This window comes from Platichthys flesus, chromosome 17 (genome assembly GCF_949316205.1).
Source record: "Platichthys flesus chromosome 17, fPlaFle2.1, whole genome shotgun sequence".
In the NCBI taxonomy this organism is placed as follows: Eukaryota; Metazoa; Chordata; class Actinopteri; order Pleuronectiformes; family Pleuronectidae; genus Platichthys; species Platichthys flesus.
The window spans coordinates 719,052-732,543 of NC_084961.1; the positions used below are offsets into that span (position 1 = coordinate 719,052).

The window sequence follows — 13,492 nt, forward strand, 5'->3', positions numbered from 1 at the left end:
GTGGTTTGTGTGTGTGTGTGTGTGTGTGTGTGTGTATGTGTGTGTGTCTCTGTGTGTGTGTGTGTGTGTCTTTGTGTGTCTGTGTTTCATCTCTGGCTCCTCTCTCCTCCCATCTGTCGCCTGCGGCGGCTCCACAAGCAGACAAACACAAACACTAACCAGAAAATGAATTATATTTACATGTCCATCCACTCATGCATCAGCCAATCACAGCTGACACTGAGCTGTGATCACAGCTGACGCTGACCCCCCCCCCCCCCCCCCCTGTTAGAGAGAGAGAGAGAGAGAGAGGCGGGTTCTACTCGTCAGGTCTTTTCCTCTTTGTGACGACGCTCAGAGCAGAAGCTGTAATTTAGGTTTGAGCTGCGGGAAGCGTCTGCCCAGTCATCCCATCATGCACCATCATTACCACAGCTCCTCATTTCAAATCACAACTCACACACACACACACACACACACACACACACAGCTGCAAAGGAACACAACACAGCCTCAGGTTTCTGTCGACAACACAAGCTTCAGTTTCACAACCTTTTTATTCAGTTCAGTTTTGATGCAGAAGAAACAGAAAATTTCATCATTTCACATTCTGATACAACAAAAACACGAAATGATGCAACAACACAACTGACTCCTTGAAAGTGGATCCAGACGGATTATTTGAGCGATGACGCTGATTGACAGCTGCCACTCACTCATGCTGGGTTGAGAGCCTGGATGTCTCCGCTCCTTCATCACGTCTCTGGGTTCGGATCCCAGATATTCGATTTCTGGACATTGGGAGTGAAACGAGTTGTGTGTCTTGATTCAGTGTGATCGGCTTCAGGCTCCTTTGTGTTACACTGCTGAAGAACAACTCGACACTGACAGTCTCACCTGCTCGTTTCCTGTTTTGTTCCTGATCGTTTGGCTCAGTGATTAAGATCACTTCCATAATGACAACAGGCCTGTTTACACCCCCCCCGTTCATTTCCTGATAGCCGCAGCCTCTCGCTCCTCATCCCTTTGTTTCCTAACGTTTTATTTCCTCTGCCTCTATCTTCTCGGGGAATGAGACTCGATGATAATCGGCGTGAAATTGCAGGAACGTTACGCTCACAGGCGTCCGTCCTTCTTCAGATGTGTCGGGGTCATAATCAGAGAAAAACAAGAAGTGTCTGTTTCCAAAAAAAGAGGAAGTGTTTGATTTATGAATCCAACTCCTTCCTCAGTGAACCTGAGGCCTCGTCATCCTCAACTCACCTGGTCCCACTGTGCACTGGTTTGAAAACAGTCCACGTTTAAAACTGTGTCAGAGCAGAAACGTGGAGGATACAGGACTTCTTCTTCTTCTTCTCCTCCTTCCTTCACCTTCTTCTTCTTGTGTGATTTGTTCACTTTTATATCCTTTATCTATGATATATATATATTTTTTTTAATCTATTATATATTAGAAAAAGGGAGTAAATAAGAAGTAAATATTGAGTAAATATATATTGTTTCTTTTTATAGCTTTTCTTATATGTGTTGTATTTATTGTGTTTTATGTTTTTATGTTCTATGTTCATTGTATGCACCAATAACCAGAGCAAATTCCTCATAGGTGTAAACCTACTTGGCAATAAATACTTTCTGATTCTGATTGTGCTTCTTCTCCTCCTTCTCCTTCTTTTCCTTCTTCTCCTTCTTCTCCTTCTTCTTCTTCTTCTGAATCCAGCCTCAGGACAGACGGATGAATGAATCTTCTCCGTTCTCCTGGTTTTCCTCCTGTGAACCCGCCGAGCGTCTTACCTTCCAAGATCTCGTTGTTGTCCTCAGTGACCCCGGCGTCTTGTCTCCCCTGGGACCGAACCACCTCGATGCCTGATCGCTGAGCTGCAAGTCACAACAGCTAGGGTTAAACTACTGTGATAGTGCAAGAGGAGGAGGAGGAGGAGGAGGAGGAGGAGGAGGAGGAGGAGGAGGAGGAAGAGGAGGAAGAGCTGCGTTGCTGATTAGACCGAGTCAAAGTCTCCTACCTTCATGTTTGGCCTGGAGAGGTTTACTCTCGCGTCCTCCACTGACTGCAACGATTTGAAAGTCGTATTCTTTGGACGGGTCAAAGTTCTCGATGAGCAGCTTGGCTTCCTGTTTCGAGACCTGAACTTCCTCCTTCTGTCCACCTGTGCAGGGCGAGAGAGGAACCACATCAGAGAGAGAGAGAGGGATCGCATCACTGACCAGTTCATCCTGAATATTTCATCCATTTCAAATCAATAAGGTTTTTATAAACCACCCAATGCAGAGAAAAGTTGTATATTCTAGTTTGAACTTTTCATCACAACACTGAGACACACGATTAAATAAACTCAGAACACTTTGAAATATGAGAAACTTTTGATTCCAAAGCACAAACACTTCATTATGTTTCATTCTGCGTTAATTGCATCTTTCCCCTCGTGTTTAAAGAAGCAGCTTCAGGCGGATTGACGGTGTCTGGCTTCTTCTCTAATGTGACACTCAGGGATCACCGGTGGAATCCATGTAATTATCTTCACATAAAGTCAACACATCTGTTTCAGCTGCATGAAGAGAAACTCCAAAACTGTTTAATCACCGACGGCGAGATTCAACCTCAGACTGAACTTCCTGTCAGGTGACGTTCGCCATCGGCCTGTGAGCCGAGTGTTAGCGGAGCGAGAAACACCGACCTGCGTCTGAGCCGGGGGACGACTGAGGGAGAAGGAAGGAGGAAGGAGAGTGAAGGACACAAAGGAAGAGAAGACAGATGAAAAGATAATGAGATAAGAGATGAAGACATTTTGAAAGAGGACACGAGAGAGATGAGTAAGGTGCGAGGAGGCAGGAAGGAAAACAGAGCGTCACTCAGAGGAGTTCCAAAAGTCTCTTTAAATAAACCCTCATGAAAATCAGACTCTAAATACGTGTTTTTCATCAGGACTCATGAATTATTCTCTGAGAAATCTTGAAATCTCCAACCTTCAGGAAAGTGATGAAAAAAATCCTGGATTTACAACAATTTAATTTAATTTATTTTTGATTTAATAAGTTCTGTCACATCCTTTCATCAGATGTCATAGAAAGCTGTTTATCCATTATTAGTTTGATAATCATTGATCGATATGTTGAAGACGCTTTTCTCTTTATCGACTGGAGGGGAAGTTTGAAATGAGGAGACAGAGAATGGGGAGCGACTGGGAACGTATGGGAATCGAACCTGCAGCCGCTGCAGCAGGACACATGCCTCAGTATGTGGGACGCCCGCTCTAACAGGACGGCTTGTTATTATTAATACTAATATTATTAGTTATTAGAGCTTCCTCCAGGTGCCGGCAGGTAAACAGCTTGAAGACCCAGTGAGCTCTGGTAAGAGAGGAATTTCTCTTTACTCACTGATGTCAGTTTCAGCTCCATGTGTGTCAGGCCCTACACACACACACACCTGCACGTTCTCACACAGCATCGAACCTTCACACTAACTATCTGAGTGACACCATCACTCAAACTGTCCGGAGAAGAAGATGAACAGTGAGCCGCCCGAGGCCGAGGAGCCGAGGAGCCGAGGAGCCTCACACTTTATTATCGCCCGAGGGGAAACCAGCAAAGAGCAGATTCAGGGAGAAACCACACTAACACAACCGAGAAGAATCAAGGGCAAGACAGAAGTATGAACAAAGAAGAAGTAAAGAAGAAATGAAAGAGAAGCAGCGAATCCTGCAGGACCATGTTTAACTGTCGTAGCAGCAGCTCGGCAGAAGTTCACGATCCAAAGATCCTGACGACGAAATCCAAGGTCATCCGAGGAACAACAGCAGAGTGTGTCAGTCTGTGATTTATTCTCTGTGTGTGAGATTAAACTAATTGTGTTTAATCAAATCTCCTGCTCAAACTCAACAGCTTAAATGTCTGAATCTCGTTTCCACCATCTGCTCCAGCAAAATGACTGATCGAACAGAATCCTGCAAACTTTTACAGAAGATAAATGTTGAATAAACTTCTCCATAAAACCAATAGCAGACAATTTGAACTGGTAACCTGTAAAGAGTAAGCAGGTGATAAACCAGTGGGATCTCTAGGATGTTCACGCTGTGGACCTGCTCCTCACGACCTCCAGGGACACTCGTCTCTCTGTGATCCGAGCGGCGCTGGAGGCTTCAGCTCCACGAGCAGTAAAAACCTCTGCACCTGTTTTCACGCAGTCTGACGTTAATGACAGAGCGGCTCAGCGATGATCCTTCATGAGTTCATCACTTCTTGAATTTCAAACCCACAAAAGAACAACAGGCTCCTCTAATGAAACCAGCGTCTGTGAAGCTGCAGCAGGAACCCGTCTGTCCAGACTCAGGTTCTGATCCTGTCGTCCTCTAAATCTGCTCCTTTCAGTTCTCTCATGCTGCATCGTGCTGCAGGACGTTACGGCCGAGGAACCCTTGAGCAGGGCACTAAACAACCGATCCCTCACAGCGTCCAGGTGTGAAGTGGGTGAGTGTGAGAACAGGCAGGACGCTACAGGAGGAGAGTTCCTGATAAATCAAGTTTGAACGAGACGTTCCACCAGCCTCAGACGACACAGTTTCATTTCCGTCTCTACAGATCGTAAACGTACGTGACTTCACAGTCGGCCGTCAACTCTCACGTACAAACACACAACTGTTGTTACACAGAAGCACAAACAATTCAACACGAGGATTCAGATCATCGTCACATCATCATCTGCTGAAACTGAATAAAACAGAACCACTTCATTTCTTCACTCGCTGTCACAAACACGTCAACGCATCAGAGTCGACCACGTTCTGCAGCGTCAGCAGAAAACCTGCTGAGTCAGCGCAGCGTCAGAACATCCATAAAGTTTTAATGGTTCACCACGAAGATGCAGAAGTCATCAAACCCCCGTCAGTCTGGAGATCATTAGAAGAGACCGTGCACGTTCAGGGAACAATCACAATAATCACCCTGATCATCAGAAGGACATGTCCACTCTCTGTCAGGGGGCGTGTCTGAAGAGCCTAGTTAGGGGGCGTGTCTGTTTAGCTTAGTAAGGGGGCGTGTCTGTTTAGCTTAGTAAGGGGGCGTGTCTGTATAGTGTAGTTATGAGGCGTGTCTGAATAGCTTAGGAGCGTGTCTGAATAGCTTAGTTAGGGGGCGTGTCTGAATAGTCTAGTTAGCGAGTGTGTCTGAATAGTATAGTTACAGGGCGTGTCTGAATAGCTTAGTTAGGGGGCGTGTCTGTATAGCGTAGTTATGGGGCGTGTCTGAATAGCTTAGGGACGTGTCTGAATAGCTTAGTTAGGGGGCGTGTCTGAATAGTCTAGTTAGGGGGCGTGTCTGAATAGCTTAGTTAGGGGGCGTGTCTGAATAGCTTAGTTAGGGGGCGTGTCTTAATAGTCTAGTTAGGGGGCGTGTCTGAATAGCTTAGTTAGGGGGCGTGTCTGAATAGTCTAGTTAGGTGGCGTGTCTGAATAGTCTAGTTAGGGGGCGTGTCTGATTAGCTTAGTTAGAGGACGTGTTTGAATAGCTTAGTTAGGGGGCGTGTCTGAATAGCTTAGTTAGGGGGCGTGTCTTAATAGTCTAGTTAGGGGGCTTGTCTGAATAGCTTAGTTAGGGGGCGTGTCTTAATAGTCTAGTTAGGGGGCATGTCTTAATAGTCTAGTTAGGGGACGTGTTTGAATAGCTTAGTTAGGGGGCGTGTCTGAATAGCTTAGTTAGGGGGCGTGTCAGCTGTTAACGAGGTGTTTCAGGAGCGTCGGTGTTTGGAGAAGAGAGAAACTCTCTTCACCTCAGACTTCAGAACGTTCACTTCAAAGCGTGAAGCTGGTTTCTCCAGCGGAGTCGTACCTGGTCGTGTGGTGTAAACCACCTTGTAGCTTTCAAACTCTCCTTTCGGCTCCTTCCACAGAACCTGCAGCTTCGTGGGACTCAGGACTTTGGCTCGGAATCTTCGCGGTGATGAAACTGGGCGGAGACAGAAGGACACAAACAGCTTTACGAGATAAACATCGGTTTAAAACTTTATTTATAGGAATGAATGGATAACACAGATGATCCCTGTCATGCAGCATCCACAAGTCACAGGTTTTGATTTGAGACTGAATGGAGATTAGTGGGTTTGATCCATAACCCTGGATTGAGTTCAGTTTTCTGATGGTAAACTTTGGAAATGTTGATTGACTCATATATTATTTCCAACAGATGGTTCCACCTCTTATGTATGAACATGTTGTGTTAATAAAGTGAGGGAAGTGTCCTGAGCAGCCTGGTTGTCTCGCTGGGGGACGTTTGACGGAGACGCAGGTTGATCGTGATCATTGATGCAGCGATCGACTTGTCAGACTGAACTCCCTCCAGGGTGATGGCGCTCGCTCCATCTGGTCTCAACAGTTAGGAAGGAAAGAACAGGAGAGAGGAAGATGAATCTCATCCAAACGGGGGGACACACTTCAGAGAGGGAGAGAGAGAGATTAGCTCGATGTCACATTTAAAAGCAAAGTCCCATTCTCCTCCTCTTCCTCATCCTCGTCTTCCTCGTCTATCGTGCTCATTTGTCTCTGTGGGCGAACGACAGGTCTTCCTCTGTGTTCCACTTACCGGCGGCATCAAAGTAACGCCCCTGCCTCTCCTGATTAGTCCCCCCCCCCCCATGTATCCTTCACTCATTTCATTCTCTCTCTCCCTCTCTCTGTCCCTCTCTCTCTCTACTCCCCGTCCCGCTCTCATTTGCTTTCTTTTCCTTCTCTTGCTGCGTCTGTGCTTTGAAATCGTCGTCAGGAGAAAGAGGAGGATGAGAGGAAGGAGTGAATGAGACTCTTTTAACTGCAAGAAGAGAGAGAGAACAAAGGGCCACCGAAGGGAAAAGGTTCTGGAATAGCATGAGAACTATTCCTCTCCTGTCGTTCAGACGCTCCACACATCGACCAGCAGCTGAAACTCGAGATCCTCTTTACCACGGCCTCGACCAGTGAAACCATCAGAAAGTCACCAACGCTGCGTCACGCCCACTTGATCCCACTTCTCAAAGTGTGATGCTGATTGACGGAGCAGCGTTGTTGTATTTTCAGATTCAAACACTGGAGCGAGGCCATTGTAAAGTGCTGCGATGCCAACAACCACATCCCCCCCATCACTTTCACACCGGCAGAGCCAAGTCCCAGAGGAGCAGAACTCATCCAGAAGCATTCCACATCTCCGTGTGTCAACGATACAAAACAAAAAGAAAAGCCACGGGCTGCAAAACAAAAAACCCACAAACTTGTGTGTTTGTGTCCTCGTTATGAGGTGAGCCATCTGCTGCGCCGACTTCTTTAAAGAGCCACACGCTGAGTGACCGGAGGCTGAAAGGACGGTTCACCAAAACTAATCATTAGAGAAACGTTAGAGGATGTGTGTGTGTGTGTGTGTGTGTGTGTGTGTGTGTGTGTGTGTGTCTGTTTGGGGCAGATTCTTTTAATGTAACCGATGACCAGGATGTTTAGGAGACTGATATTTGAGAGTGTTTATGAAATGTGCTGCAGATTCAGATGAAAGTGTTAATCCAGTGACTCTCCCTGAGGCTTCATAAGGAGGCTGCTGGTGGAGGCGTGTGTGTCCCTCTGGTTCGTGATGTGCTGACGGAGCTAATCCCACCGTCGTGTCGAGGACGACACAGTTTTGAAGTTAATTGTCATCTTTCTTTGAAACAACACAGGACTTAGTCGAGCTGATGAGATTTGACACAAACACCTCAGCAGATTGTTCGGGTGAACCGCCGCTTCCACACGTGTCCTCATCTGCAGAAAACATAAACCCATGTAGGTACGTGAAGAAACTTGAGTTCAGCACTGGGAGGATAATCCCAGTTTCAATGGAGAGAGCGGGAAGTCGGCGCATTCAACAGCAGGCTAATATATTTATATACAAACACACATGAGGAATACTGAAGCAATTATCTCACCGACCTGGGGAAGAGAGCGAGGGCTGGATTTCAGCTCAGGGTTTATCTCTCATCTGCAGAGAGCTGCTCAAATCCCAAATGATTCCAGACGCTGATACTCGCACCTCTCTGTTTGTTGTGCAGTGGAACCGCGTGTGCGTATGTTGTGTGTAGCCGTGTCAGTGCGACTGGAGTGTGAGCATGTGTGTGCATGAATTATTTACGTTTACCCACAACAGGAAGAAAATTGAACTCTGGTGCACACACTAATGTTTGTGCAGCTGTTTATCTGTGAAGCTTTAGGTTTAGAAACCTGGTTCCTTTGCAGCCACGCACACACAAACACACACACACACACACACACACACACACGTAGATGCACACTTCTCTATCAGACTGTATTCTCACACAGAAACATGTATTGAATACTGAGGAAACCTCCTGGTGAAGACGAAGGCCTCACGTGTGAAGATGGAAATTTAATGTTCATCTATTTTTCCTGGAGAATCTTGTGCAAGCAGCCGACACAGGTCGACGGGGGGGGGGGGGGGGGACTAAACATTGGAGACTAAATATGTTGGATAAGCACACCGCCGGTTTGTATTTTCAACGTCGTTAGCAGCAGTGATCCCGGTGTGGAGCCACGCTATCAAGGTCCCACCCATACACATGTCGACCAATCAGGAGTCAGTATCCTGATTGAAACATTCAATCAACGTCTACTGCAGCCAGCCACCAGGGGGCAATCGAGATGTTTTGGCTTCACTGTTCGAGAACAGTAATGTCGTCCATCTTGATTTACGTAATATAGTCGATTCATTTTGCCATGCGGCAGGTAGAGGGCGCTGTTCTTACAAACCGGCGCTAAAGCTTTTACAATTTATTCAATCTGATGCCGGACGTTCTCAGAAGTGAAACGTAGAGAAGCTGTGACCTAGAACAGCGCTGACATCGGACCTCAGTCCAGGCAGGCGTTTCCCTGCAGGTGGAGAAACCACAGATGAAACCTCAGAGGCTGAACTGGGCCTTTGACCTTAAACTGGGATTCGGTGACAGGCGTCTGCTGGGAGAGGAATTTAGGACAAGACTAAATAATTAGTTAATAACAGTCCTCGCTCACCTTTTCTACAATCTGCAATGAAACCTGGGAAGCAGAGAACAGGATGAGCGCTGCAGATTCAAACACCTTGTAAAGGTTTGAGCTCAGTGATCGACTGAGCAAACATGAATCTGAGGTCGACTGTTATCTCAGCTCGTCTGACTCGAGGACTCAGAGCGGAGGAGTTTCTGGAACCTCTCCAGATCGTAACTCCTCAGCTCCTCTCGCTCACTGAGGCGCCCTCGCTCAGGAATGCTGTGGTTTCAGTTCACTGGCCAAAAACCAGTAAGTGTCTCTGCTGCTCCAACGTCAAGCTGCCCCTTCACCGGGTCGGTCGGTCGGGGGGGAGTCGATTTAACATCTCAATATATACAGGCTACGGTAAAATACACACCTACCACTATTGTCTAATATTCACTCAAGTTCTTTTTTATTTATAAAGGCCAAATCTTTACTGGTTTTATTTTCTCACTTGTCAGCTTGATAAACATGAGGTTGATGGTTCACCGACTTGAGATAACAATAATCTTCACTGACCCACGTACCTCAGATAACCAGGCAGTAGCTTCTAGTGATTCAAAGACCATGATGTTTATAAAAGGGGTTCCACAAGACTCAGTCCTCGGTCCTCCTCTTTTCACTGCTTCACTTCTTCACCTGAAACCAGCAGCTGGAGGAGAGTGAGTCTGATGTGTGAGTGTGAACAAGAGAACGTTTCCTCCTTCTCTCCCTGAGCGTCTGTTCTCTGTGACTCTGCTGAGAGAACAACTGACTGAGAGTCACAGACACAACCAGCTGCAGCTGAAGAGAGAAGCTGAACTGAGATCAGTTCAAAACACTCTGAAGTTATTAACCACCAGAGTTCATCTCCAAGATTCAGCAGGACACTGTGAAACATGAAGAATTCTGATCAGTTTGGTGGATTTGAGTGCGGTTGATGCACAGTGATGATGTCACATGTTTGTGGATCTGATCTCTGCAGCATCGAGCAGGTCTGGTCCTGCTTCAGGTCTGAAAGCTTCCTGATGCAGAATGTGTTAACGTGAAGAACCAAACTGACTCTGGGCCAGACGTCTCTGCGTTAGCGTCACATTCTCTCTTCAAACAGACGGGAAACACGAAGCGTCATCGATGATCAGCTGATCTCCAGCCTGAACATCATCTACAGAGACGCTGTGAGCAGAGCGTCGGTCAAAGGTCAACACCGGTGTCAAAGAGACTCTGTGTTAAAGACGTGGGAACATGTTCCTCTCTGCACAAGTTAAACAGGGTGAGAGACGACAGGGAACAAGGAGAACATGATGTGCATGAGCAGATGGACGAGAGGATCATGAAGAGGAAGAAGATTTCACATCAGTAACACGAGTTACACACGACTCCCTTTGAACAGATAAATAAATAATCTGAACACGTGTGGATGAATCTCACGGCAACAGAACACACCACAGCCGTCTGTCGGCAAAACACGTCTCCTCATTAGGAGTTCAGCTGCCCCCCCCCCGAGACAAACACCAGAGGGGAAATTCAATGAAAAACTAAAACTTCTAAATAAAAGTTGATTTCTTTGGAGACGAAGCTGCAGAAAAACAAACGATGTGTTTCCACCCCAGCGCCACACTGAGGTTTGCTGAGGCAGCAGTAAACGATTCATCACGAGGACACGCCCACCACACGTGGGTTCAGCAGAGGACACGCCCACCACACGTGGGTTCAGCAGAACCTCTCGTTCAGATCAGCAGCTCAACATCACGTGGAGCTCACAGTGAATCAAGATGGAGGAAACCCTGACGTCAGTGGTTTCAATCTCCTGCTTCACACATGGAACTCAACTCTTTGCTGTTTGAATGTTTTCATGGCTGATTTAAAACAACATGAGAGACAAGCTTCATCGTGATGAGGAAGCTGTCGGTCGTGTTCCCCACCATAGAACTTCTGGTGTTCCTGTGGCAGCGCTAGAAACTGGTCAGTTCTCCTGGTTCACGGAGTCAGACCAGTTTCTAGCTCTAACGCTGGGGAATGTTTAGCACCGGGATTGAACGCTCGGACTGTCAGTGACCAGGAAACGTCACGTTCGGCCCCGCGGGACGTTTTGTTAGAAAGCTGCTGTAGCTGTGCGTGAGGCCCCCTGCTGGCCTCGGAGTGGAAAGCAGGCTGGTGGTGGCACTTACCTTGGCCTCGCGCCGGCTGAGGGACCAGAGAGATGAGAACCAAGCCCAGCAGGCACAGACCCGGCCTGATGGAGCAATGCATCCTGGGACAGCAAGACGTGACCTGAGCAGGAGAGGGGGAGGACAGAGGGATAGGAGGGAGAGGAGGGAGAGGAGAGAGAGGAGAGAGAGGAGGAAAGGAGGGAGTGGAGGGAGGGGAGGAAGAGGAGAGAGAGGAGGAGAGGAGGGAGAGGAGGGAGAGGAGGGAGGGGAGGAAGAGGAGGGAGGGTGGAAGAGGAGGAAGAGAGGAGGGAGAAGAAGTAGAGGAGTGAGTGAGAGAGCAGAGGAACTTAACTCCTCCATGTTATTTATCTCCTCTGGTCTCAGATGTAAAAACCTTCATCTCTAAATGTCAACAGAACCAAACATGAAATTTGATTCTGGTTTAATCTGATGTTCAGATTTCTGTCTGTAAATTTGCACAAAGTCTTCATATCATAATTCTTAGTTTAGATAATGAAACATAATAATTTAATAACCAACGAGAGAACCGCTTCACGTCCCAAATGACACATTTCTCACCATTCGAGGGTTTTAAACCTGAACGTGGATCAACGTGAATCAGATCCTGAGTTAATCTATAAACTCTGAAGGAGCCGGAGGTGAAACATCTTTAATTCTGTTTCCACTCAACCAACACACAACGATTTGATTATTAACATTAGAAAACCTGAAGAAAACATCACATCATGTATAATCATTAACAACAGAGACAGTTCCATTTGGTGTTTTCACCAGGTGAGATTCAGAGTTAGAGAAACACGTGTGAGTGGACACACGTATAAAATGTTCCTGTCGTGGATCTGCTGCTTGTTTCCATCAGAGACATGACACGCGCACAGAAACACGCGCAGAGGACGATCCAGAACCAGGTGTGACTCCTGAGGAACTTCGTGTTTCCAGGAGATGAAGCTCCGAGGAGCTCAGGTGAGGTGAGCACGCGCCACCTGCAACACGCTGCGTGTGCGTAAAGGCGCGCGCGTGTGTCCGCGGGTTCTCTTTAGGTTTCGCGGGTTTTATTAAGTGAGTATTTGAGTGTTTGAGCAGAGAGAGAGAATAAAAGATGAAGAGCAGACGCACCTCCTCAGCTCCGATGTTCTCCTCCACAGCTCCTCAGTTCTCCTCCACAGAGCAGATGTTCTCCTCCACAGCTCCTCAGTTCTCCTCCACAGAGCAGATGTTCTCCTCCACAGCTCCTCAGTTCTCCTCCACAGAGCAGATGTTCTCCTCCACAGAGCAGATGTTCTCCTCCTCCTCTCCGGACAGATGACTGGAGCTCCCTGCTCCTCACTGCGCCTCTGACTCCTCCGCTGAGCGCAGGTGACACAGCGCAGCACTTGAGCACTACCGGCTCGAGCCCTTCAAAATAAAACCTCCTCACAGGGCTCAGCTGCAACACACATGCACTCCTCAGTATTACAGTATTACAGTGTAGTAGTATTGATAGGCCTAGTACTAGTACCCTGTTTGAAGCTGTGTCTTCATTCAGGAGTCACAGCGGTGGAGCTCAACCCGTTCCCAAGGATCCTTCAGATGCATCCTTCTGAGAACCAAAGGCTCTGAGGGTCGGACACTTCCGGTCTAAAACAATCCCAGAATTCAACTGATCAGCTGATGGTGCACGTGTGGTGTCTGTCTGCAGTAAAGGTCATGAACCCCACCTCCTCCTCCATGTTAGCAGAAGGAACGTGGATCCTAACGTTCGGAGGCAGTGAATTCCACCACCTCCTCTTGTCAACACAATAACTACAACAGATTCGATAAGAGTCCAAACAAATTCTTTTTGTTATTTCCATCTGAGCTTCTTATGATTATGACTTTTAATTAACATGCAGTGAGACATAAGAAAAGGAGAAAGTGAAACTCTCCCGACACAGAGGTGCTTCACGTAGAGAACACAGATTCTAAGACGAGTGAAGTGGGAGCGTCCACAGAGGCAGAAGGTAAAAGTGAACGGCTGCACCACACAGGGAATGTGTTATAACATGTTCAACATTTAAGTCGAGCTGAAGAAAGAGTTGTGTAACCACGAGAGGGAAGAGGCTCGATGGCAGCGAGGCCGGAGGGAGACGCAGACGAGACCTTAAATGAGACGTGCATTTAAATCTAATGAGAATATGAACGTGTTAGATGTTAATATGTGAAAATAAGTGATACATGTAATGACGGTTCTTGCAGGATAAATTTGACAGATTGAGCTCAAGCGAGAGACAGAAAGAGAAATAGTACAGATGATAAAAGTTTAAAAACAAGATAAAATAAAACATCATAAAATAGAAGGAAAAGTAAAGAGGATGC

General features: G+C 47.0%; 1 protein-coding gene across 5 annotated transcripts in view; it reads right to left on the reverse strand.

The window, feature by feature from the left end:
• Window positions 1–12,398, reverse strand: part of col14a1b (collagen, type XIV, alpha 1b) — a 51,596-nt gene extending 39,198 nt beyond the window's left edge. For all 5 annotated transcript variants that reach the window (XR_009924468.1, XM_062410196.1, XM_062410195.1 and 2 more), the window contains exons 1-5: window positions 12,275–12,398; window positions 11,156–11,258; window positions 5,818–5,934; window positions 1,998–2,141; window positions 1,771–1,854 (exon numbers count right to left, since the gene is read on the reverse strand). Coding sequence is in view for 4 of the 5 variants with exons in the window: in XM_062410196.1 (XP_062266180.1) it covers window positions 1,771–1,854; window positions 1,998–2,141; window positions 5,818–5,934; window positions 11,156–11,237 (427 nt within the window). In the remaining variant the exon portion in view is untranslated. The remainder of the gene's footprint in view (window positions 1–1,770; window positions 1,855–1,997; window positions 2,142–5,817; window positions 5,935–11,155; window positions 11,259–12,274) is intronic.
• Window positions 12,399–13,492: the final 1,094 nt, after the last annotated feature.